Genomic DNA, 27,432 nt, shown 5'->3' on the forward strand with positions numbered 1-27,432 from the left:
AAAAAAAAAAAAAAAAAAAAAAAAAAAACCACACACACACACGAATTTATCTCCTTCCTTTTTGTTTCTGATTTGGATATAGTTTGATAGAACAATGCCAAAGTAGCTTCCTAACTTTTACTTCTTTAGAAAAAATTTGGGAAGATAGTTCACGTTGATTTTTAAAAAAACACCTGGCCAGGCGCGGTGGCTCATGCCTGTAATCCCAGCACTTTGGGAGGCCAAGGCGGGTGGATCACAAGGTCAGGAGTTCAAGACCAGCCTGGCCAAGATAGTGAAACCCTGTCTCTACTAAAAATACAAAAATTAGCTGGGCATGGTGGCAAGCACCTGTAATTGCAGCTACTCGGGAGGCCGAGGCAGAGAATTGCTTGAACCCGGGAGGCGGAGGTTGCAGTGAGTTGAAATCAGACCACTGCACTCCAGCCTGGGCAATGAGAGCAAGAGTCCATCACAAACAAAACAATACAACACCTTCTAAGGGTTGTTTATTTGATCTAAAATCCTTTAAAATATTAAGAAAACTCAGCCATTAAATTTTTATGTTAAAATTCTACTTTTATCAAAAGTATAATATGCACATAGAAAAATATACTAATTATTTTCCATGGATTTTGTATTTGCAGTTGTAGAAAAACCAATGAATAAGACTAATCTCTGATCTTATTATTTTTATTATTTTTTTAAAGTCCTATTATACTTCATTTAAAGAGAACCAACTCAGTATTTGCTCTGGGCCTGGTACATAGTAAGCATTTGAGTTTCTATCTCCTTTCCTCTCTTGTCGCTGTTTCTGCAGTGGTTTTAACATCTGTTTCTCTGTTCGTCTACTCTAGAGCCAGACTGCCTGGGTTTGAATCCCGCTCTGATGCCTACTAGCTGTGTGATTTTGGGCAAGTCACTTAAGCCTCGATTTTTTCATCTGTTAAGTGGGAGTAACAAAAGTACCTACTCATAAAGCTGTTTTGAAGACAAAATGAGTTAATATTTATTTAGCACTCAGAACAGTGTCTGGCTGTGACACGGTGAGCCTTCTGTAAGCACTGGTTCTTTATTTTTTATTTTTTGAGACAGTTTCGCTCTGAGGGTCACTCTGTCCCCTAGGCTGGAGTACAGTGGCAAAATCTTGGCTCACTGAAACCTCTACCACCCAGGTTCAAGCAATTCTCCTGCCTCAGCCTGAGTAGCTGGGACTACAGGCAAGCACCACCACGCCTGGCTAATTTTTGTATTTTTAGTAGAGTCAGCGTTTCACCACGTTGGCCAGGCTGGTCTCGAACTCCTGACCTCAAGTGATCTGCCCTCCTCAGCCTCCCAAAGTGATGGGATTACAGGCATGAGCTGCCACGCTCACCAGAAATGGTTCTTTTTAGTGAACCCTTGACAACAACATTCTCTCTGATAGATTGAGGATACCCCCAGTCCATACAATAATGGGCGGTGGTGCTGATGAGTTAGGGAGCCTTTGACCTGATCCCACATCCATCCATCAGTGGAGAGCTTTGGTCTAATTTGAAACAAGGAGGAGGGGCCCTCAGTGTCAGTGTGTGGGAAGGTAGAGCATGAACATGGAGTCCTGGTTAGAAAAATACATTCTCGGGAAAGAACAGGCTCTCCCCCGGCAAAACTTTAGAAAAATAACAATCTGCTACTCCTTGATTAAAGGGTAAAAAACTAATTATCCTTTCCGGAGGGATGTGAGGCTGATCTCTGCCAGGCTGTGACCTGGAGGTGCAGGATGTGGATTTCCTTAGGATGTAATGAAGCCTTTCCCATTGAAAACGTGCGATGATTCAGATGGATGTGGGGGGCAGCAGGGAGGGGAGAGGGAGAACGATCCCTTTGCGTTTAAAAGCAACTCCTGGGCCGGGCGCGGTGGCTCACGCCTGTAATCCCAGCACTTTGGGAGGCCGAGGCGGGTGGATCACGAGGTCAAGAGATCGAGACCATCCTGGTCAACATGGTGAAACCCCGTCTCTACTAAAAATACAAAAAATTAGCTGGGCATGGTGGCGCGTGCCTGTAATCCCAGCTACTCAGGAGGCTGAGGCAGGAGAATTGCCTGAACCCAGGAGGTGGAGGTTGTGGTGAGCTGAGATGGCGCCATTGCACTCCAGCCTGGGTAACAAGAGCGAAACTCCGTCTCAAAAAAAAAAATAAATAAATAAATAAATAAAAGCAACTCCTGGACACTTCAGAAACATCATTTGTGGGTCAGCACTTTGAATATGGAAAACTGATTTTCTTATATTTCCAAAAGATCTCTGTTAAAAAACATCCCTTCAAAAATGTTCTGTAATTTTTGCTAATTAGACCAGCCGACGGTGAGCTTGGATGTTTGAAGTTTAGTGCTGCCATCTATCCGCTGATGATGCAGATCAGAATGCCAATGAGGTAGTGACTGGGAAACACTTTGTGTGTGTGTGTGTGTGCTGAAGAAATCCAAGTAGTATTAATTTTAGTTTCTTTAGTTGGGGAAGAGCATAAAAAATTTGATATTTAGATAACTAGTATGTGATATTCCTCATTGTCTTCCATATCATACTGTCAGGGATGGAAATTTCCCATTGGCCTGTACCGTTTGGCTGCAGGTGTCAGGAAAGTTCAAAAAAGTCTTACAAATATTTACTGAGCATCTACCATATCTCTAGAAGGTGGGGACAAAATGTTAAAATGATAATGAAGTGCCTGCCCTCAGGGAGCTTATCTATCTATCTATCTGTCTATCTATCTATATGCTTTTTTTGGACATGGAGCCTCGCTCTGTCACCCAATCTGGAGTGCTGCAGTGGTTCGATCCTCGCTCACTGCAACCTCCGCCTCTTGGGCACAAACAATCCTACTCAGCCTCCCAAGTAGCTGGGACTACAGGTGTTCACCACCACAACTGTCTAATTTTGTATTTTTTGTAGAGACAGGCTTTTGCTATGTTGCCTAGTCTGATTGGAGCTCATATTTTAATGACTTCAGTGGACTGACCAATACCTAAGCTCTCTGTCAATTTATATTTTATACAAATAATGCTTCTTAGGTAATCTTTGGACAAGTATCTCTAAGCTCTCTTTCCCCATTTCACTCATGTTTTCTTGTCAAGTCACCAGGGACCTCTGCTTTGCCAAATTTGGTGGGCTGCTCTTCATCCTCCTGCTTGGGGAAATAGTAGAGTCTCCCTCCACGAAGCACTGTCTTCACTTGGCCTCTGCGTTGCCCTTCTCTTGGTTTTCCTCCTGCCTTCATGGGGCTCTTCTCCTGTCTGTAAGCTGATGATTTCTGAATACAGTAGGCTCATATTTAGCAGCTAATTCCACATTTCCATTTGGAGGTCCATACTATTTCAATGTTACATGTCTGCTCTTGATTTTTCTCACCTAATCTGTTCTTCCCATAGGCCTTCACTATCTTCCCACTGTTCAGGCTAAACTTTAGAGCATCCTTTACTTTTATTTCACCTTCTGTACCTAACCCACAGCAGACTGTGTTGTTTCTGCTTTCAAAAATATGATCCTCATTCCACTACTCCTCACCACCCCCATGGCCACTATCTTGGTCCAAGTCCCTGCCATTCCTTACCTGGGCCACCATGGGAACTTCCTCACCTCCTCCCTGCCCCTGTCTCGCCACCCATAGCTGCTGTCTCCATACAACATTGAGAGCAATCCTTTTAAACTTAGGTCAGGTTTCTCTTCTGCTCAGAATCCTTCAGTAGCCTCCTCTCTCCTCTGAACTAAAAGCCAGAGGCCTTTGCAGGAATCTGTGAGACCCTTGCCATCTGGTTTCAGCTCCTTCTGTGACTCTCGGCTCTTGCCCACTCCTTACCCCACTCCAGCCATATTGGTCTTGCTGCCCCTCAGCCATGCCCTAGGAACTCTGCACGTGCTGTGCTGTCTATCTAAGATAGGCTCCCCGCTCTTGCAGGGAGAAGCCTGCCCAGGGTACTCCATAAACAGCAGCTACTCCCACCACCCCCTGATCCCCTACCCTACTTTGTTCTCCATAGAATTTATCACCTTCTAATGTAAGCTCTGAGATAACAGCAACTATATTTTGTCCTCTGCTGTATCCCTATGCCTAAAACAATGCCTGGCACATGGTAGACACTCAGCAAATGCTTAATGTTAACAGTTATTATGTACTGGGTGTGAGCCAGGTGGTCGGCAGAGTGCTTTATAGGAATTCTTTATTTACATCTCAAAGCAACCCTAGGAGGTGTAAGTCTTTTTAGACTTGGACAGGCACGTGCTACCACGCCCGGCTAATTTTTGTATTTTTAGTAGAGACGAGGTTTCACCATGTTGGCCAGGATGATCTTGATCTCTTGACCTCGTAATCCGTCCACCTCGGCCTCCCAAAGTGCTGGGATTACAGTGTGAGCCACCATGCCTGGCCGGTCTAAGTATTATCATACCCATTTTCAAGTTGGAAGCTGAAGACTGGGAAAGTTGTATAAGTCATCCAAGGTCATTTGATGGACTTGAGCTTGAACCCAGGTCTTGGAGACTGCCGAGCCCATGCTCTGACCTCCTTGGGTTACTGATCTCTCTCTAGAGGCCTGAATTTGTTCTAGAAATCTTTATGGTGGCTGATCAACATACAAAAATATGAATGAGCAACCCAGGGCCCATCCGTGGACTTGAAATACGGAAATAGACAGGAGTCTTGGTGCATTTGTTATGATGAGATAGTGTCTCTCAGGAGTGTCTGGGGTATGAATGTGCTGCGGGGCAGATACTCTGTCCTGGATGAGGGACAAGGGAACCACACCAGGTGGGGTTAGTAAGGTGAAAATCATATATGACCCAAAGTGCTCTTAAAAGCCCAGGGGAAGGGGCCATGTTGGGGCCTGACTGTCCATCTTTCAGTATATCCCTCATGGCTGGAATGCTCTTCAACGCTATACATTTGGACAGCTCCAGACCAGACCAAGAAGGTGGCTGGCATTTGAGGGCCTTTTTGTTTCGAAAGTGCTTATTTAGGATGCAGTCAGCCTGAGAGAGGCCTAGGGAAGAGGTTACTACTGGGGTGAATACAGATCCAAAACCTACATCAGACTTGCTGCGGGCTCCCTGCCGGGTGGCTTAAAAGACCCCATGTAACATAATAATGTTAGCAGTCACTCCCCATGGCTGCCACTATGGATATTTTTCTCTGTCTCTCTCTGAAGTGCATATGTTGTATTTCACGTTATTTTGTTGTGTATAGAAGGCTACCCTGTGTACTGGTGACCCCAGACTTACCGAGGACCACACCATGAATTCATTCTCATTATTTATTAAGCTCCTATTAGCTGCAAGGAGTGCAGTGACAGCAGCGAGTCTACACCAGATAGTCCCTGGCCTTCCAGAGCTCATCCCCAGAAAGAGGGCTCTCTTTTGGGGTCCCTTCTGTGCTCCAGTCACTAAGAGCTTTACGTATAGTAACTCATTACTCCTCACAGCAGCCCAGTGAGGAGGGGGTCTTGTTAATTACCCTCATTTTACAGATGGAGGAACTAGGGATCAGAGATGTTAAGTCAGTTGACCAGCGCTGCACAGCTGATGAGTAGCAGAGCCGATCCAGCTTCTGTGCTCTTAACTACTGGGCCAACCCGCCCCTGAATGGCAGCACTCAGGAAGCACTGACTGACGGTGACCACTGCAGTTCTCCTTCCGGGAGACTGCACAAGTGAAGAGTTGTTCTAAAGATACAAGCTTTGCAGGAAGCTAAAATACAAAAGGGCAATACAGCAAAATGGCTCTTGAGTGGGAGCAGAAGACGGACCAGCTGCTGCTGCTGAATATCTGAGCACAGAGACAGTGAGGGGTGGGAGGGGAAGTGGGAGTGGAGGACGTGGAGAAAGCCAGAAGGTGTGGGAATTCTTACCATCGTTGAGTGACTCATGTAAATATATGTCTCAGAAACAGATTTGTAGGACTGATTTCTCACAAGTACTGATAAAACTCCACCACTAAGCTGCTTCCATCAAATCCTAGGCTGCATTAAAATGCTTGCTTTCTCAGCTTAGTTACAGAATTCTCTTCTGGAGTAGTTAATAGGATTTCGTTTCACATCATTAGTCCATCAGGATTTTTTCCATTAAATATGTGTCTTTTATTTTGCCTGAAAATATTTTTATTTCCCTCTCACTTTTCAAAAATTGTGATAAGATACACATAAAATATTACCATGGTAACCAATTAAACCATTACCATATTTACCAGTTTAACCATTTAAAAATGTATAATACATCAATGGCATTAAGTACGTTCACAAGGTCACGCACCCACCACCACTGTTGAATTCCATAACCTTGTCATCATCCCAAAATGAATCTGCATACCCATTAGGCTGTCACTCCCCATTCACTCTCTTCCCCCAGCTTCTGGAGCTAATCTACTTTCTGATTCTATGGATTTGTCTATTCGGGACATTTCTCACAAATGGAATCATATAATATGTACCCCTTGTGTCTGGCTTCTTTCACTTTGCATATTTTCAAGATTCTTCCAAGGTGTGGCATGTATCAATACTTCATTCTCTTTTATGGTTGAATAATCTATCGTATGGATATATCACATTTTGTTTATTCATTAGTTGGTGGGACTTTTCATATGTACATTTTATTTTATTTTATTTGAGGCAGAGTCTTGCTCTGTCACCAGGCTGGAATGCAGTGGCGCAATCTCGGCTCACTGCAACCTCTGACTCCCTGGTTAAAGCGATTCTCCTGCCTCAGCCTCCCAAGTAGCTGGAATTACAGGCATGTGCCACCATACCCAGCTAATTTTTGTATTTTTGGTAGAGATGGAATTTCACCATGTTGGGCAGGATGGTCTTGATTTCCTGACCTCATGATCTGCCCGCCTCGGCCTCCCAAAGTGCTGGGATTATAGGCGCAAGCCACCGCGCCTGGCCCTTGTATGTACATTTTCAATAGGGTTATTATAGTGCCAGCTATGTGCCAGACACATTGCTACATGCTATATCCTGAATATATGAAAAATTTTTATTGATCAATCAATAAGAAAAAAAGAGAACATCTTTTCATATAAATGAGGAAATGACCAGAACAAATGTGAAAAATGCACAAGAGGAACTACAAATATAATAGAATTTCCAGAATTAAATCATTTCAATCTCTTCTCTAGTTAATTCTGGAATGGGTTTGAATATTATTTGGGAGACATGCACATATATGTGTTTGGGATAGTCCCTATTTGGGGGAAGAGTTTCATTTCTTGCTTTGTTCAAGTCGATCTTTACACATTTGTGACCTAAAGTTGATTTAGTATTTACAGTATAGTACTACCTCTCTAAAGCCTTTGTAAAATATTTTGTCCTTTTGAATGTTTCTGAATTCAGATGGACATTAAGATCCTTTTGGAGCATGCTTCATTTTTAGCAGGGGTTCTCAATTTATGCATTTTGGTTGTCACCAACTGCTAAGAAATGGAACAGTGGATTTTCACAGTCAGAGGTTCTTGGAGACTTGAATGCATTATTTTCCTACAATTGTGCTGTTCAATATGATGGCCACATGCCATATGTGGCAACTGAGCACTTAAAACATGGCTGGTGCCAATAAAGATGTGTTGTAAGTGTAAGATCCACATTGGATTTTGAAGACTTACCATGAAAAAAATAAAATATCTCTAACACTTTTTTTTCGCATTGATTATGTGTTAAACTAATAATTTCTGGATATACTGGGTTAAAAAAACTATACTATTAAAACTAAACTTATCTATTTCTTTTTACTTTTAAAATGTGACTAATAGGCTGGGTGTGGTGGCTCACACCATTATAATCCCAGCAGTTTGGGAAGCTGAGGCAGGAGGATTACCTGAGCCCAAGAGTTCAAGACCATCCTGGGCAACATAGGGAGATCCTGTCTCTACAAAAAATAAAAAAATAAAAACGCCAGATGTCCTGGTGTGTGCCGGTTGTCTCAGGAGGCTGAGGCAAGAGTATCGCTTGATCTGGGGAGTTCAAGGCTGCAGTGAGCCATGATTACACCACTACATTCCAGCCAGGGCAACACAAGACTGTGTCTCCAAAAAAAAAAATATGACTAATAGAAAACTTAAATTACATATGTGGCTCACTTGATATTTCAATTAAATAATGCTGTACTTAAAAAAAAAAAAAAAAAGCTGGTAGAGGGTGGTAAATGGTTGAAGGGAGCTTGAATGAACGCCTATGACTCCCCTGACTTCAGAATCTTAAAAGTGTCCCTGAGACAGGCCACAGAGGGTCTGGGTGCCTGCAGTATCCTCCAGCTTACCTGTTTTCACTCTGGACCCCTCACTCTCTTTTCCCCTCCGTTGCCAGCGAGATCTTTCTAAAAGGCAAATCTCATCATGTCACTCCTTGCTTCAGTGGAGCCCCATCACCCTATGGCCAAAGCCCTGACTTTGTTGCCCTGTCCAGCCTTGCCCACCTATCCAGCCTCATCTCATGCCTTTCTGCCTCCTTCCCCACCAGCTAATATATGTTATTATACTCTGCATTATGTTTATTATATGAAATATATGCACAACATATTTTCATAGTAAAAGACTAAAAAATACATAATACAAAAGATAATGTCCACATTTATGCTGCCCAAACACCATCCCAGCTATGTAATCAATCACTGTCAACAGTTGGCCTATGCCCATCCAGGGCCCTCACCCTATGTATACAGACCTAATTCTGTATCTTTGTATAGCATTCATCTCTGTACCCACTATATATCAACATTTAGCTATATTTGCTTCAAATTTTGTGTGCTTCATCCCAGGCCCTCTACCTTCCCTCTCTCCCTGGAGGTAATCACTCTTCTGTGGTTGATTTCACCTTAACATCTGTAGTTTTTACATTTTTATTACATATATATATGACTATAAACAATAGAGTATTATTTTTATGTCTCTATACAGTATTATATATAGCTCCTGTAACTTGGATTTTCATTTTTTCTCTTTTTTTAGCTTTTAAAAATTACTGTATTGTTCTATATGATCTTCCACTATAAAAATGAATGTAGTTTCATTTCATCTACTTCCTTATCAACAAACATTAACGTTTGTCATACTTCTTCCAGTTCTTCACATGTGCCATATTCTCTTTTGTCTACCTCTTAACTCTTGATGCTTTTTATCTTTTATATAACAGTTTGTATAAGATTGGAATGACCTGGTTTTTGTTTGTTCTTTGGAAAGTTCGATAGAATCCATTAGTTAAACTGTCTGGACTGGATATTTTCTTTCATTTCTTTATTAATTATAGGGCTACTCAGGCTTTCTGTTTCTTCTTGGGGCAGTTTTAATATGTTATATTTTCCTAGTAACTTCTGCATTTTCTTTAAATTTTCAAATTTAATGCTATAAAATTATTGATAACATTCTTATTGTAGTTTTTATTTATTTGTTGAAATGGGGCCTTCTTATGTTGCCCAGGCTAGAGTGCAATGGTATTATCATGGCTGACTGCAGCCTTGAACTCTTAGGCTCAGGTAGTCCTCCACCTCAGCCTCCTGAATAGCTAGGATTACAGGCTCATGCCATCGTGCCTGGTTAATTAAATTTTTTTTTTTTTTTTTTTTTTTTGGTTTTGCAATGTTGCTCAGGCTGGTCTGGAACTCCTGGCCTCAAGCAATCCTCCTGCCTTGGCCACCCAAAGCACTGGGAAGTTTTAAATTTTAATTGCTATTGAATCTGTAGTTATGTAACCCTATTCATAACAGTATTTATTAGTGTCCTTTCCACCCCTTTTTGAACTTGGCCGGTTTTGTCTATTTAATGTCTATTTTATCTTTTCACCTTCTGCCTTTTTAGCATGGTTTTCCTTTGCCTTGTCCTACTTTTCCCTTTTCTCATCACCTGTTGAGTGCTGCTTCTCTGTTACATCTCAGAAAGGCCTCATTTCCTCTGGGAGGCCTTTCTGCCTCCTCAAACTTTGGTCGAGCCCCTGAGGCACTTTCCTCTACCACTTAAAAAGAAGCAATTTGCCATGTTGTAGTTTTTTGAAGGGGAGGAGGGTAGATCTGAATGTCCTACTGTGAGGACATGAAAGCAGGAACAGAATTTCTTGTCCACTGCTGATTTCTAATGCCTGGCACCATGCCTGACATATAGTAGCTGCTCAATAATATTGGTGAATAAATTAATGGGTGGGCTTCCACAAGTACAGACCCATTCTCCAGAGGTGAGGACTTTTTTAAAGGAGGCCATTCTTAGCAGGACTGCTACAAAGAAGATTCAGCTAGTGACTGAAAAATTGTACCAGCTGACCGTTCCTGAGGTTCCGTGAATTTTTTTTTTTTTTTTTTGAGACAGTCTTGCTCTGTCACCCAGGCTGGAGTGCAGTGTCACGATCTCGGCTCCCTGCAACTTCTGCCTCCCAGGTCCAAGTGATTCTCATGCCTCAGCCTCCTGAGTAGCTAGACTACAGGTGTGCACCACCATGCACAGGTAATTTCTGCATTTTTTTTAGTAGACACAGGGTTTTGCCATGCTGGCCAGGCTGGTCTCAAACTCCTGACCTCAGGCAATCTGCCCACCTCAACCTTCCAAAGTGCTGGGATTACAGGCATGAGCCACAGCACCCAGCCAACTTTTTGGTACCTCAGTGACTAAAGCCCCAGGAAAAGTTCAAGGTAGACACTTTTTCAGAGATGCCTTTCAGCAAACATATTGACAGACATCACATGTTTTAGAGGAGTAATTTATCCATAAAAATATTGAAAAAGGTATTCCTGTAGGTATATTGGCAGCTACAAAATTTGATTCAATTTGTGAGACAGAAATAAGGTGCTTCTAATGTGTCTGGAGTCTCTTTGTGCTGGCTTGTCTTAAAGCTGCCTCTGTCATGTCTAAGGAAATTGACTCATGTTGAGAGGTTAACAGGTGAGGAAAACAGTTTCAGCTTGTTAGGTAGGGGCTAAATGTCCCGTTGATGGTTCCTCCAGAAACCTGGAGCTCAAATGGAGTTTGACCAAGCACAGAGCAAAACCTGGAGTTCCTTTGTTGGAACTCTCCAGCATGTGTGTGTGGCAAGGGAGAGTTCCAGGCTGAGCTGAAGCTATACATCCCCTGATAGTGTCCATGTGGGAATTTTGTCTGTGTGAAAATTCAAGACAGAGATTGGGAGTCTGGTCTGACTTTTTGATTGCATCCAGGTTGCGTGTTAGATTTTATTTCATACAGAAGAAGAGCTATTTTAAGGGACTCTGGGGCTTTCGTGCTGGGGAACTGAGAAGGAGTTTGGAGTGAATTTGGCTGCTGAAGATTGCAGAGTTATTGAAAACTCCAGCCACCTTGTTTGTCTGGGCCATTTCTTGAGGCATCTCTCTCTTTGATAAACCTGTATTTGAAACCAGTGACTTCCTCTAAATATCCAGCCACTGAATAACGAATACATTGTCTTTTCTCTTCTTCTAGGCCTAAACGGCAGCGGCAAAACAACTTTCCCATGTTTTCCTCTCCTAAAGCCTGGAATTTTAGAGGGGTAAGTGCTGCCCTGGGTAGCCCCTGCTGTTAAATGTCCAATTCTGGATACATGCTCTGGCCTCCAGAAAGGATGCTGTCAGGATTGGTTTTACTGATGAAAGTTTCCATCAAGAAATTCATTGTCTTGAATTTCCATTAAGTATTTCAATCCACTGTCAGGATTGGTTTTACTGATGAAAATTTCCAAGTGCTTTACCACTTGGGAAAGTCACATTTGAATCAGTGGTTGTGGGTTAAGTAAAAACTCCTAGTGGCGGTAGTCCCAGCACTTGGGGAGGCCAATGTGGGAGGATTGTTTGAGACCAGCCCAGGCAACATGGCGAAGCCCCACTCTACAAAAAAAAATACGAAAATTAGATTGGCATGGTGGCATGTGCCTGGAGTCCTAGCAACTCAGGAGGCTGAGGCGGGAAGATCGCTTGAGCCCAGGAGGCAGAGGTTGCGGTGAGCTGAGATCATGCACTGCACTCCAGCCTGTGTAACAGAGTGAGACTCTGCCTAAATTTAAAAAAAAGAAGAAGAAAGAAATTCAAGTGGCCCAGTAAGCTTCTGCTGACATTCACCTGCCCTGAAGGTCTTGGGCTGCCGGAAGCATCTCGCAAAGAAGCCAAGAAGTGTCAAAGGTGCTGAGGCAGGCATTGGGGCAGTTTTCTTTGGAGCCTGGAGGGAATCCGTGTACAATGAAGGAGAAAAGAACTCAGAAATGTACAGTTTATTAATATGTAGATTTATGCCTTTACAGGGAGCTTTGTTTTCCAGAAGGAGAAGTCTGTAAGCTTTAAACAGATTTTAGGAATCATAAAATTTGATCAAGCACAGAGCAATCAACCATGCTTGGGAGATCTAGAGGTATAGGAAGGGTCAGATTGAACTTCTTCCTGATGCAGGGTTGTCTTCCTCAGCATAACAGTAATATAATAATAATAGCCACAGTGTATGGAGGTCCTACTGTGTGCTAAAGTGAGTTCAATGCTAACCTCAGGAGTGAAATTCTTTCATCTTTAGAGACTGCTCTGAGCTCTTTTCCACCTCCAGTCCTTTGCACATGTTCCTTCTGCCTGGAGCACTCTCTCCTCTGCCCGGCGCCACGCTCCGACACACACTGCTCCTCGCCCACCCACTTTATCCATTGGGTCTCAGTCTTGACATCACCTCCTCTGGGAGGAAGCCCTCACGAACACCCCCTGAATCTGAGCTCCTGAATCTCCGATGTACCCCTGCAGTTTCTTACCATTGTGCTTTTTAGCCCTTACTGAAATTTAAGATAGGAAGACTCAGGCTTGAAGAGTGTGGCTTCCTTATCTCTCTCTCTTGTTCACTACTGTATCTCTGGGCCTAGCACAGTGCCTGGCACATGCATGCTTAATTAATCGGTTAGATGAATGAATGGAATGAATGAATACCTTTCTCGCATCCATCCACATGTTATCTTTAGATTGGGTTTCAAGTTCAGGTCTTTAGTCTTTTTAATACTGTTCTGACTGGTTCTGTTCACACTTTAAAATCCTGTATAGATTTCAATAATTTCCCCCAAATGTCTTATTAAAAATAAATATAGATCATGAAACTATTTTAGCTTAGGTTACAATATGCTTTTTATTGAGTACAAAGAGAAATGTGTTGACTTCTGAAATAGATGTGCATGTTTTACTGAATGCAAGTCATGCACTTCCTTAGTCATTTATGGTTTTGCGGATAGGATCTCCATTTCTCAAAGTGTATCCAGTTGTATGATCATAACCATGAAGTAAAAAAAGGCTTGTGTGGTCAGATCTATTTGGGACATACTGAGTGTATTAAACTAAATATGCTTACTATTGGAGTACTTCTCAGAGGTTTTGATGTGTGGATGTATGTGGAGACTCCATCAGGAGAATTGGTGGCATTTGTAGCATTTCCCAAAGCCATCGATCATGAAACCCTTTGTAGACCAAATAGAGTGTATGTACTCTGGAATAATTGACATTAACGGTCAATTTTGACCTATAGAGAAATTAGATCTCTTGTGAGCAAGTTAGCCTTTTCGAAGGCCTTTGTTTTCAGTGCTTGCCCTATCCATCCTCCCTTCAGTGTTGCTCTTCTCCTGCCCCAACGATGGTCATTAGCCAAGGCTCGTGGGTACATGTGGAGGACCAACCATCCAAGTTTGCCCAGGGACTGTCCTGGGTTGAATACTGAAAGTCCTGCACATCAGGAGACTCCCTGGAACCAGGCTAACTGGGACAACTGATTACACCGCCTATGGCCACAAGACCTCTTCAACTGTTTTCCCTTGAAAAATGTTCTGTGAATTTTTTAGCACAACTCTGGTTTACAGAACTTGTTAGATACATACTTAGTTTAGGTGACCCTCTGTTGGCCCCATCCTTGCCAAATCTCTCTAAGACAATAGTCACATTAATTTTCTGGGTACCATGGCACACACCTATAATTTCAGGTACTCAGGAGGATTGCTTGAGCCCAGGAGTCTGAGTCTAATCTGGGCAATACAATGAGACTTTGTCTTAATAAAGAAATAAAATAAAAGTAGAAATACACTGAAGAAACAATCGAGAAGATGCTGGAATAAATAAAAATTAAAAAAAAAAAAAAAAAAAAAAAAAAAACAAAACGAAGAAAAAAAAAAAAAAAAAAAAAAAACCCTAGAAACCCTGCCCTTGACTAATTGCAACCAAGTAGGTTTCAGAATTTAGTGCAATGTTGCCTTCAGGTTGAGCCCTCAAATTCTTAGCTAGCTCACAAGATTTTCCCAAACAGCAAAAGTTATGTGTTAAGTGATTAAGCCATTTGTGGTGTTTTATCTTGATCTCCTGACCTTGCCTTGATTTCTTCTGGGCCCTGAGGCTTATTGGTAAAGCTAGACAAACTGACATCAAGATATACCAGAGGGAGAAAGTTCAGGGCCTGGCCAAAGGCCAGATTCCTCTTTGACCAAACTGATCTCTCTTCGCCTCAGAGTATAATCCACAGTGACATGGTCGAGGACTGTGGAAGGGAACCCAACCAAGTGGAAACACCCTCACTCCCAGCCAGGAGGCACTTTGTAATTGTCATTATGGTAATTAAAATTGAAGAATGAGAAGGATACAGAATGCCAGGATGAAGACGTGTGAGGCGTCATCTAGCTGACACATCTTCTGTAATGAAATCTGACTCCCAGGTCTGTTAGACTAGGCTGTGCATGCTATTCTAGAGCAGGGTATGCTTTTTGTGAACACTCTGCTTTCTTCTTTATTTAGAAAGGAAGGTTTCAGAATCTCCATGCTAGAAAATTTTCCACATTTGTATATCTGTTGGAGAAAACTGTTGTATTATAAGCATTTGCAATTTCATTCCTCTTTAGCTTGCAAAGAAAAGGGATCCAGGCCGGGCACAGGGGTTCATGCCTGTCATCCCAGCACTTTGGGAGGCTGAGGCAGGAGAATCACTTGAGCCCAGGAGTTCAAGACCAGCCTGGGCAACAAAGCACGACCCTGTCTCTACAAAACAAAAACAAAAACAAACCCAAAATTAGCTGGGCATGGTGGCCCGTGCCTGTACTCCAAGCTACTGGTGAAGCTGAGGTGGGAGGACCACTTGAACCCAGGAGTTCAAGCCTGCAGTGAGTGATGATTGTGCCTCTGCACGCCAGAGAGGCCTTGTCTCAAGAAAAAAAAGAAAAAGTATCCAATGTTTGTTCACTGAGGTCCTAGGCACTTGTGAATTTAAGGGGATGGGGTGGAGGAAGAGGTGATGGTAAGAAATGATTTGGAAAAGGCAAGAGAAGAAGAAACCACATTGCTCTAGAGGAGAGGTACAGTGGGAGAAGCTTGTAGGCAAGATCTGGGTGGCTGAGAAGCAGACTTTTTGGGAGAAGAGAGAGAGATTTCAAAATAACTTTAACGAAAGTCTTGCTGAGTGAGTTGTATTGCAACCCCATCTTTGTCTCTCCTGGAAACGTTCCCTGCAGACCCCCATTCGTTCTCAGACATTAGCAGTTGCATTTGGGTTTTTCCTCTTTTTTTTCCACTGGAGTGTTTAGCTATAGAGAGGCTCAGAAAAGGCTATTGACACTCAGATTACACATTCCCTCTCCTTACCAAGTGGTTTAGCCCTTTCCCAGATTGTCATCTTCATTAATTGCAGGGTGCATTCTGCCCTTCGGTTCCCATGCTTGTCTAAGGAGACAGAGGCCCTGGGTGTTACAGACCCTCCAGGACTTCCCCACCCTCCTGAGCAAGGCGTGGTGCTGTGCCCACCGTTCATCAGACCCACAGGTGCTGCAGATGGATTCACCAAGAGAAGCAGACAGAGTGGTTTCTGTTGGAGTGGACATGGAAGGAATAGTAAGAGAAAACCATCACAGAATGGGAGGAATGAGAAGGCTGAGGGAGGAGGGACCCTGGGCATTGCAGGGTGTCTAGCTATGAGGCAGCTTCTCCATCAGGTACTCCTGCACATCTGCTCCCATTTGGTTGGGGCAGTGCTGAGCTCAGAATTCAGAATTTCCACTCTTTCTTGTGAAAATATTTGCTGCAGGTCCTCACTGGGGTGGAGTGGAGGCACTGAGACCCAAGGAAGACACACACCCTAGAACTGTGAAAGTCTCCGGGCACAGCTCCTGCCATTGTCTGTTAGTTAACTAGGAAATGCTTAACCAGGACCCGTTGTGAGCAAGGCCTTGTTTCAGGTGCCAGAACTGAGGTTTTAATTAAATATGGACCAAATTCCAGAGCCGTTTTTGTCTTGTCTCGTCCAGTGCCTGGTCTTTACTTTTGTCTAGTCCATTTGGGAAGATTTTTTTTTAGACTCTGGGGCTTATAAGGAAATTTGGACATTGTAGCCCCAACCTTTTAATATTTAGTTGAAGAAAGCAAGACCTTGTATATTAGTCAGGACTCTGGGTTATAAGTGATAGAAACTCAGTTAAAACTAGCTCAAGTCTACAGGGAATTGGTTGCTCATGTGACTGAGGGAAACTGAGGTGGGTAAGCTTCAGGCACAGCTGTTTCCAGGTGTACTCCTTTTCTCAGCTTTGCCATTCTCTGGGTTTGTCTTCTCCTACTACACGTGGATATTTTTGAAGGAACAGGGTGACGGTAAGTAGCCACACATTTCCAGAGGAAAGAGAGATTTGCTTCCAGGATCCACATATGAAATCCCAGTGTAGGACTCTGATTGTCTGGGCTTGGGTCACATAACTATGCTTTGGCCAATCACTGTGGTCAAGAAGATGGGGTACTGTGATTGGACAGGCCTTAGTCATTTGCCTCCCTCCGTAGTCAGGGAGCCAGGCACACAGGGCTCTGTAACTGGTAGCTCCACTGGACCCACCTGAGGCAGGGAAGGGGCAGTTGCTCAAAGAAAGGGTTCGGTGTTGTCACTGAAAGGGAGTCTGGTTCCTGGACACAGTCAGGAAATAAATATATAATTATAGGAGTCTGCCACCACGCCTGGCTAATGTTTTGTATTTTTAGTATTTTTTAGTAGAGATGGGGTTTTATCATATGACCAGGCTGGTCTTGAACTCCTGACCTCAAGTGATCCACCCACCTCAGCTTCCCAAAGAAACTTTTTTTTTTTTTTTTTTGAGTCAGAGTCTCTCTTTTTCACCCAGGCTGGTGTGCAGTGGCGCAATCTTGGCTCACTGCAACCTCTGCCTCCTGAGTGAAAGTGATTCTCCTGCCTCAGCCTCCCGAGTAGCTGGGATTGTAGGTGACTGCCACCACACCTGGCTAATTTTTGTATTTTTAGTAGAGACAGCGTTTCACCATGTTGATCAGGTTGGTCTTGAACTCCTGACCTCAAGTGATCCACCCACCTTGGCCTCTCAAAATGCTGGGATTACAGTGGTGAGCCACCATGCCCAACCTAAAGAGATGTATTTCTTAAATAACAAACCTGGAAGTCAAAATGACTCCTATCCATGAGCGGCAGAATTGATGTTGAGTTAGCAGGCATGAAAACAGCATTAATCTCCTTGTACAGCTCTATCAAAGCTCTTGGGTGACCAGGTGCATTGTCAGTGAGTAGTAATATTTTACAAGGAATCTTTTTTTCTGCGTGGTAAGTCTCAAGAGTGGTCTTAAAATATTCAGTAAATCATCCTGCAAACAGATGTGCTGTCATTCAGGCTTTGTTGTTCTCTTTATGGAGCACAGGCAAAGTAGATTTCGCAACATTCGTAAGGGCCCTAGGATTTTCAGAATGGTCAATAAGTATTGGCTTTGACTTAAAGTCACCACTGCCTTAGTCCCTAATGAGAAAGTCATCCTGGCTGGGCGCAGTGGCTCACACCTGTAATCCCAACACTTTGAGAGGCCGAGGTGGGCAGATTACTTGAGGTCAGGAGTTCGAGACCAGCCTGACCAACATGGAGAAACCCCATTTTTACTAAAAATACAAAATTAGCTGGGCGTGGTGGCGCATGCCTGTAATCACAGCTACTCGGGAGGCTGAGGGAGGACAGTTGCTTGAACCTGGGAGGCGGAGGTTGCAGTGAGCTGAGATTGTGCCATTGCACTCCAGCCTGGGCAACACAAGTGCAACTACATCTCAAAAAAGAAAGAAGAAAGAAAGAAAGAAAGTCATCTCGTCCTTTGAAGCCACACATTGCCTTTTGCCTAGCTAGGAAAGCCCTAGATAGCATCTTCTTCCAAGATAAGTCTTTTTCATCTACATTGACAGTCTTGTTTAGTGTCACCGCCTTTGTTGATTACCATAGCCAGATCTTCTGGATAGCTTGCTGCAGCTTCTACATCAGGACTTGCTGCTTCCTCTTGCACTTTTATGTTATGAAAATGGGTTTTTTCCTTAAACCTCATGAACTAACCAACCTCTGTTAGCTTCATATTTTTCTTCTGTGGCTTCCTCACACCTTCATAGAATTGAAGAGAGATAGGGCCTTGCTCTGGATTAGGCTTTGGCGTAAAGGAATGTTGTGGCTGGTTTGATCTTCTATCCAGACCACTGAAACTTTCTCCCTATCAGTGATAAGGCTGTTTTGCTTTCTTATCTTTTTGTGTGTTCACTGGAGTGGCACTTTCAATTTCCTTCAAGAACTTTTCCTTTGCATTTACAACTTGGCTGTTGGGTACAATAGGCCTAACTTTGTGTCTCAACTTGGAACGTGCCTTCTTCACTAAGCTTAATCATTTCTAGCTTTTGACTTAAAGTGAGAGATAGGCAACTCTTCCTTTCACTTTAACACTTAGAGACCACTCTAGGGTTATTAAATGGCCTAATTTCAGTGTTAGTGTGTCTCAGAGAACAGGGAGGCCCGAGGAGAGGGAGAGAGATGGGATGGCTGATTGATGAGTGGTCAGGACACACACATTTCTTGATTAAACTCATCATCTTATATGAGCATAGTTCATGGCACCCCAAAACAATCAGATCAAAGATCATTGATCAGAGATCACCACAACAGATATATAATAATGAAAAAGTTTGAACTATTGAATTTTAATTAACAAAATATGATGCAGAGATGTGAACTGAGCATATGCTGTTGGAAAAAATGGCACTGATAGATTTGCTCAATGCAGGCTTACCACAAACCTTCAGTTTGTAAAAAACACAATACCTGCAAAGTGCAATAAAGCAAAGTGCAATAAAATGGGCTATCCCTATAATAAAAACAATAGCAATAGTAATTATTAGCCTTTGGAATGTGCTAACTACTACTGCTAGCACTTTGCTGGTAATCACATCCCTCTATACCACTATTTAGTCAATATTACTATTATCCTCAGTTTTCAAATGGGAAAACTTCTACCAGAGTCATTCTCAAAGACCCACAGCAGTTAAATAGTGGATGTTAACTTTTGAACCCAGTCTGGTTTCAGAGCCTGTGTTTTCAACAATGTGATTATATAGAAGCATATAATGTGCAACATATACAGTACTTACAAATTTAAACCATAACTAAAGAAAAGCAAATTAAAACCATAAAAGCTAAAACGATCCCTTCTTATAGGGAGAAAATATGTTAATGTATACATAGAAAAAAGTCTTGTCACTGTTGACTGACAATATGGAGTAGATGAAGTCCCAGGGAACTGTTGTTGTATTAGTTACATACTTTTTGTAATGTCTGAATTTTTTTAAGAGAGTGTGTATTGCCTTTAAAATTAGCAAAACAATAAACTTAGAATAATTAAAAAAGAACTCCTTCCACAATCACAATCTTCCACAAGCCAGAGGACAATTATTTTATACGTTTCATGTCTTAGACACATCAGGATGTTTCATTGAACATGTGCTGTGGGCTGGGCACAGTGGCTCATGCCTGTAACTCCAGCACTTTGGGAGGCCAAGGCAGGTGGATCACTTGAGGTCAGGAGTTTGAGACCAGCCCGGCCAACATGGCAAAACCCCATCTCTACTAAAAATACAAAAATTAGCCAGATGTGGTGGTGCACGCCTGTGATCGCAGCTACCTGGGAGGCCGAGAGTTCAAGACCAGGAGGCTTAAACACAGGAGGCAGAGATTGCAATGAGCTGAGAACGTGCCACTGCACTCCAGCCTGGTGACTGAGCGAGACTGTCTCAAAAAACAAAAAAAAAAAAACAAAAAAAAACAACCAAAAAAAACCAGATCATGTGCTGTGGCTAAGCCTCTGGGGACTGATGAAATCTGGGTGCACAGAAGGGGCTGGCACATGCTGTGCTGTACTCTGCCGTGCTTCAAGATATTTGCCCCTACCTCCTCTCCCAGTCCTCCCCACCTCCCTGAGAGTCAATCTGGAGGCTACTTCCACACGCCCTTGGGGTTAGCAGTTGTATTGGTCAGCCCAGAGTCTGAGTTTGGTGGACAGTGCTTGGCAGCCATAACAAAAGCTTACATGGTAAAAAGGTACATGCTTCGGGGTCAGAATGCCAGATTGGGGGCTTCAGACACATTTCAGAGCATTCGATCTCTTATCTGCAAAATGGGTATGGACAATAATGCCATATTCTGAAAACCAGAGACTTAGTAATGATATGTATATATAAAGTGACCTGAAGAATGCCTCTCATGTAGGTAAGTATGCAGAAAATACTAGCTCCGTATAACTAGAGTTCCCTTATTCCTGAGACAACTGTTTTCTAAAGATCAATATTTAACAGATGCTTTTTAAAATGTGAGCTGGCCCCTCATAAAGGCAAAACCAACCATGCCTGGGTTTCCACTTAGTCCTGCTTGTCTCATTTCCCTGCAGACAGCAGAGAATCCAGCCTGTGTAGATCCTGACACATGTGAGGGAGGGAAGGCTCATGTCATCTTCAACCTGCTGACACCAAAAATATGACAGGAACACTGGAGCTCATTCTTAGATTCGAAGCAATTTATTTTTTTGGCCATATGTGAGGTCTGTGGGAATTAACAGTCGGCTTGTGTGCCAGTTGAGCAGATTTGCATTTTTGAGTTTATAGATGCCTGTTTATTTTATATAGTTATCATTTTTGTTAGTCCTTGCTTAGTCCCTTTTTAGCTCCAGAGTTATGCAGGGTGAAATATGCTTTTACTTTGGCCTGCTGGGTTCATTAGGAAATCTTAGTTGCAAGTGACAGGAACTCAAATTAGCTTAAGCAAGGAGACGTTTTTTTTGTTTCTGTTTGTTTTATTTTTTTGAGACAGAGTCTCGCTCAATCGCCCAGGCTGGAGTGCAGTGGTGCCATCTCGGCTCACTGCAATCTCCAACTTCCTGGTTGAAGTGATTCTCCTGCCTCCGCCTCCCGAGTAACTGGGATTACAGGCACGTGCCACCATGCCCAGCTAATTTTTTGCATTTTTAGTAGAGATGGGGTTTCACCATATTGGGCAGGCTGGTCTTGAACTCCTGACCTCATGATCCACCCCCCCACTCCCGCCACAGCCTCCGCCTCTCAAAGTGCTGGGATTATGAGCTTGAGCCACTATGCCCGGCCACAAGGAGAGTTTTCAAAGATACAGGAGTATGGGAAGTATTTTGTGGAATGCAGTGGAGCCTCAGAAGTACCTGGAACCAAGCACTGGAAGTCCATGAGGATTCCTGACTCCTCTCTGTTACCACATTTGCTTGGCTAACTGACTTTTTCCATTTCTCCATACAGTGGAAATGCAGCCATCCACAGAGAGACAAGCCTTCTCTCTCTTAGAGCCAGAATTACTAGGGAGGGATTCCAATTGGTCAAACTTGGGTCAGGTGGATACCCTTGGACCCATCAGCAGTGGCCAGGGAGTGGAATTATGCTGTAACACCATGGTGACTTCCATGGTAACCATAGTAACAACGGGAGAGAAGGGGCAGTTTCTTGAAGGAGAAGGCGGATCTGGGGCAGATACAAACAATTCTTGCCTACAAAATTCTTCCCCATCTCTCCTCCTATCATAAAAGGTAATCATCCTGACTCCCAGGGTCTGACTCCATGTGGGCAAAACTCCTAACTCCTCTTCTTCCATCTTTGGTTAGAAGCAGTCCATTTAGTTATTGATTTTTTTTTTCAACCCAGACAGTCTGTTCTGGGAGCAAGAACAGTCTGTTTGGCAAGCTATTCAGCAAGACATAAAATATAATAGTCCTTGGGATGAATCAAAATAATAGCAGGTCCTAGAAAATTGTGTTCTGAAATGGCTTAAGGCCATTTCTAGACTGTTGGGAAGTACTGGAGTACAGTTAGGGGTTTTCAACAGAAAGTGGTCCAAGAATCAGTCTCAGTATTTTTTTGTGGCTAGTCACATTGACTTTTCATGGAAATTTTTATTTTTAATCTTAATCAGATGTAGCCTTTATTACACACAAAAATATGTCATGATAGTGACCTTGCTACCTCCAAAAGACCCTTATGTATGTGAAAGCATGAAAGGAGATGGTGATGCTGAGAACTCAGGGAACATACCTGTTTAGAAAACCCCCCTTTTCTGAAGCAGAAACTTCCCCTTTTTTCCTCCATGTTGGGTTTATTTTCTCTTTCGTCTGTATCTGAATCTAGGAATGGGAATTGAAGCCTCTTCTGTGGGGGGGCTGGTAGAAGTCTTGTTACTGGATTTTCTTCTCTGTCATTAATTTTTTCCTCTTCACAGTGAGTGCAGCCCACTGAATAGACTGGACTAGATTGGATTGTGACTCTAATACCACTCCCCTTTAAATGCTCAAATCATACTGCCCATTAAATCAATTGAAATACACAGCTAGAAGCAAGGGGCAAAAGATGGGATCCATTAACACACTTCAGAGAGCGCAGGCAGGATGGTAGGACCGCACTACCTGAGCCTTGGGCTTTGCAACAGTCTTATGTCCTGCCTCTCTGTACAGTGTCAGCCTTCCCCACCAACGATGCAATTACAAGGACTGGAATTGAACTTCAAGTGAGAAACTCACTAGCTTTACCAAAGAGACTCAGGAACAAGTATGCCTGGTCTGTACCGCAGTTTGCCAATTAGCTGGATGAACAGCTGGCTAATTTCTATTTCTTGGGCAGAAGACACATGAGGCTAGAACAGGTATTTCCAATGGAGAGCCGAGTTAAGGCCTCATGTATGTTAGGTGCTCATGTATTATTAGTGCCTCTGTGTATTTAGTGCCTCTTAAGATTCATGCATATTTAGTGTATAGCATTTAGGAACCAGATGCCTCATGCATATTAGGTATCTTTTGCTCCTGCCAACCCTTCTTGTCCATATTAGGTGCCACATTTTACTTACTAACCACTTGTTTATAAGTAACATCACTTAAAATATATTCTATTATGGAAGATGAATAAGCCTTACAAACTTACTCTTCCTCAGTAATTGAAATGAGGAGTCTCTAAAAACAAACAATCATTAATCTTGATTGCATGGGGCCCATTTTGAAATAGGCTGCCCTATATCAGCATCATGGTGAAAATTCTCTTCCTTGATTTTTGGGCCTCCTGCATTTGTCATTCTTCACTCAGGCTCTCTCTGCCAGCCAACCCTGGAAATCTCAATGAGCACAACTCCAGGACCAGCCTTTTTGTGCATGACTATGAGTGCCAACCCCCTTGTAGTGCTGGACATAAAGGCAGCGGGATTAGATGCTGTAGCAGCAGCAGGGACCACCAGTGCCTAACCCCTTGGTTAACGCATGTTCAGGGAAGAGGAGACATTCTGTACAGCAGAATACTGCTAACACATGATGTATTTGTGTATCTCAGGGCTGATTCGACCTAACATTTCATTTACAGAAAAGAGGGAATGAGACTGGTCACTTTTTTATGGACAGATGAGAATTTGTGTTAAGTGTAAAGCTCTGACTTCAGGGAAGTGCATTAAATTTATGCAGGTTTAACTAAACCACTTCATTAAAAAGAGGATGGGGAGAAAACGTATGACTCGGCACAAGTTAGATGGGTGACTCTGTCATTTCCTCTGTTTATCTTATTGGAGTGATGGTGACACTAGATGTTAACATGGGCTTTTTGTGCAGCCTACCCCCTAAAAACAAGCAACAGCTTTGTCTGGGGCTAAACTGAAGATGTATATATAATACTTGTGCTAGCAGGGAGGAGGCATTATTGAGTGTGGTCTATTGGGAGAAGAGAGGTCTGCCTTCATGTGGTGTCTCCCTGTGTGTTTTCCATGATTCTTATTTATTGTGTGCCATTTTCAACTTTTTATTATGAAAAATTTCAAACGTATGAAAAATTTAAAAGATAAGTGCAACGAACACTCACCATCTAGAATCAACAGCTCCTAACATTTGCTTTTACCTGTTTGTCTCTAACGGTTGATACTGTCTGGCTTTATTTTACTAAACCATTCCAAAGTAACACAATTACAGATACTATGATTCTTCACTTCTAAATATTTCAGCAATGTCCTAATTACGAGGACGTTTTCCTACATTATCATAGTAGCATCATCAAACCTAAGTTATCAATAATTCTCCAACATTTCATAATATTCAGTCCATATTCATATTTTCTCAGTTGCCTTTTATAGCTGGTTTTCCCCTAAATCATTCAAGGATTATACACTGCATCTAGCTGGATTTCTTGTTTGTTTGTTTTCATCCAATCAAGGACCATGATTTCATTTTGTTATATTTCTTAACCTTTTTTGATTCTCAGGTACTCCCCTCATCCCTCCAATTTTTGAAAGGACCAATTTGTCTTTTGAAACTTTGGAGGCCGGGCACAGTGGCTCATGCCTGTAATCCCAGCACTTTGGGAGGTCAAGGCTGGTGGATTGCTTGAGCTCAGGAGTTCAAGACCAGCCTAGGCAACATGGTGAAACCTGCCTCTACAAAAAAAATACAAAAATTAGCTGGGCATGGTGGTGCATGCCTATAATCTCAGCTCCTTGGGCGGCTGAGATGGGAGGATCACTTGAGCTCTGGAGTTTGAGGCTGCAGTGAGCTGTGATTGTGCCACTGCAGTCCAGCTTAGGCAACAGAGTGAGATCCTGTCTCAAAAAAACCCACAAAACTTTGGAATGTGTCCCATATTTGGGTTTATCTGACTGCTTCCTTGTGATGTCATTTAACTTGTTCCTCAGCACTATATATTTCTTGTAATCTGGTAATTTGGGTCTAACAACTTAGTTTGTTTTAGGTTAAATACTTTTAGGCAGGAAAATGTCCTAAGGGATGCCGGTTACCTGCATCTTATTAAGAGGTTGGGTTGTTACTAGTGATACTAACTTGCTACGCAGGGTAGACGCTGATGAGAGCCCAGGCCCTGAGTGGGGAGCAACTCTGCTTTCATTTCTTGGTGGATATTTTAGAGTTTTTGGCAAAGAATAGGCACTTGCTTCATCACCTCAAGAAAATGGCTTTTTAATAAGAGACTATATAGTTGCAGGAACCTAGGACTTCTCTTTGTGGGTCAGTTTCATTCCCTTTCTCTGCCTTCACTTGTTGCTGACCTATAGGTTCTGTTCCCGGTGTCTTCTCCTGTGTCACTGTTGGGCTTGTCGTGATGCTGGCTCCGGGCCAATTCGGCATGATCTTTCGGCAGTTCTTTCTCTGCAGCTTATGGCATAGTCTCAGTTTCCCCATCCCCAAATCCCTAGTTAACTTCAATTGCAGCAGTTCATCTTTCTTGCACTGGTGTGCAGTCTGCTGGCTAGCTCTTAAAAGGGCTTCTCTACCTCTTGCTTCAGTCATCTGTGCCATAAAGTCAAGGTCAAATAGATCTGTCATTTACCAGTTTGGGCAAATAATCAGCCTCACCGAGATTCAGATTCCCCATCTGAAATTGTATGTAGCTCATAGGGTTATTATGGGGATTAACTTAATCATATCAAGTTTGTGTGTGTGTGTATGTGTGTGTGTGTGTGTGTGTGTGAGATGGAGTCGCACTCTGTCACCCAGGCTGCAGTGCAGTGGTGCAATCTCGGCTCACTGCAACCTCCGCCTCCTGGGTTCAAGCGATTCTCCTGCCTCAGCCTCCCGAGTAGCCGGGACTACAGGCACATGCCACCACACCCAACTAATTTTTGTATTTTTAGTAGAAACGGAGTTTCACCATATTGGCCAGGCTGGTCTCCAACTCCTGACCTCGTGATCTGCCCACTTTGGCCTCCCAAAGTGCTGGGATTACAGGTATGAGCCGCCGTACCGGGCCTCATATCAAGTATTTAACACTGGGTTGGTGACATAGTAACTACTCAGTAAATATTCCCTCCATCCCTGCTAGGACTACTCTTATGTCATACTCACTCAGCAGGAGCTGTGGGCAACATTGGTGAAGTGGGGCAAATATCCTGGGAAGGGAAAGTGAGGAATATATCCCTGTATTAGTCCATTTTCACACTGCTGTAAAGAAATACCTGAAACTGGGTAATTTAAAAGAAAAGAGGTTGACTCACAGTTTTGCCTGGCTGGGGAGGCCTCAGGAAACTTACAATCACAGTGGAAGGGGAAGGCACATCTTACATGGTGGCAGGTGAGAGAGCAAGCGTGTGAAGGAAGAACTGTCAGACACTTAGGAAACCATCAGATCTCATGAGAACTCACTCACTATCACGAGAACAGCATGGGGGAAACTGCCCCCATGATCCAGTCACTTCTCACCAGACCCTCTCTTTACATGTGGGGCTTATGGAGATTACAATTTGAGATGACATTTGGGTCAGGACACAGAACCAGACCATATCAATCCCCAAACATTTCTAGCATACTAGAAAAACTTTCCTGTTTAAAAATGGTTTTCCAGCAGGGCATGGTGGCTCATGCCTGTAATCCAGCACTTTGGGAGGCTGAGGTGGGTGTATCCGTTGAGCCCAGGAGTTCAAGACGAGCCTGGGTAACATAGCGAAATCCTGTCTCTACAAAAAATACAAAAATTAGCAGGTGTGGTGGCACATGCCTGTGGTTCCAGCTATTCAGGAGGCTGGGGTGGGAAGATCACCTGAGCCCAGGAGGTCAAGGCTATGGTGATCTGTAATCGTGTCACTGCACTCCAGCCTGAGTGACACAGTGAGATACCGTCTCAAAAAAATAAAAACTTAACCTTTTTCCATTTTATACAGCAATCAATTCAGGCTCTTCGTTATAGAAGACTGAGTCTGGACCATTTGCTCTTTGTGTAGATTTGCCCTTAAATAAAAAAGACGTACCTGCCGCATATAGAGATATGTACCAGTTTAGAGGGAAGAAGGAAATTTGTTGTGCAAAAAGCTATTGAATGAATTTTAAATGTAGTCTGGATATATTCTTGAACATTCTATGTATTCTGATAGGTGTTGACTGATGGTAATTCAGATCTTGTGTATCTTGTGACACTTGGCAGTGGATATGGTTCTGACTTTATTTTGCATGCATTTCTCTCTGTACTGCCGCAGACTGGTACTGAACTAACTGTTCTTGGCTTCTTAATTATGGCACCTTAATTGCCCAATGAAAATATCCAGCAAATGACTACATTCCGCTCATGTTTGCAGTTTTGATGTGGGACAAATTAACATTTTGTTTGGAAGGATAAAAGAAGGTTATTTTGTTAATGGGGTAACACTTGAAATCATTGACCTCAGCAGGTCAGTCTGAGGAATCAACAT

The 27,432-nt window shown here is 42.9% G+C and overlaps 1 protein-coding gene across 2 annotated transcripts in view; it reads left to right on the forward strand.

The window, feature by feature from the left end:
- Positions 1–27,432, forward strand: part of ARHGEF3 (Rho guanine nucleotide exchange factor 3) — a 285,595-nt gene that overhangs the window by 57,075 nt on the left and 201,088 nt on the right. For both annotated transcript variants that reach the window (XM_037738103.1, XM_017527477.2), the window contains exon 4: positions 11,400–11,466. In XM_037738103.1, the coding sequence (XP_037594031.1) occupies positions 11,400–11,466 (67 nt within the window). The remainder of the gene's footprint in view (positions 1–11,399; positions 11,467–27,432) is intronic.

The sequence above is a fragment of the Cebus imitator genome, unplaced genomic scaffold (assembly GCF_001604975.1).
Source record: "Cebus imitator isolate Cc_AM_T3 unplaced genomic scaffold, Cebus_imitator-1.0 Scaffold48, whole genome shotgun sequence".
Taxonomy (NCBI): Eukaryota; Metazoa; Chordata; class Mammalia; order Primates; family Cebidae; genus Cebus; species Cebus imitator.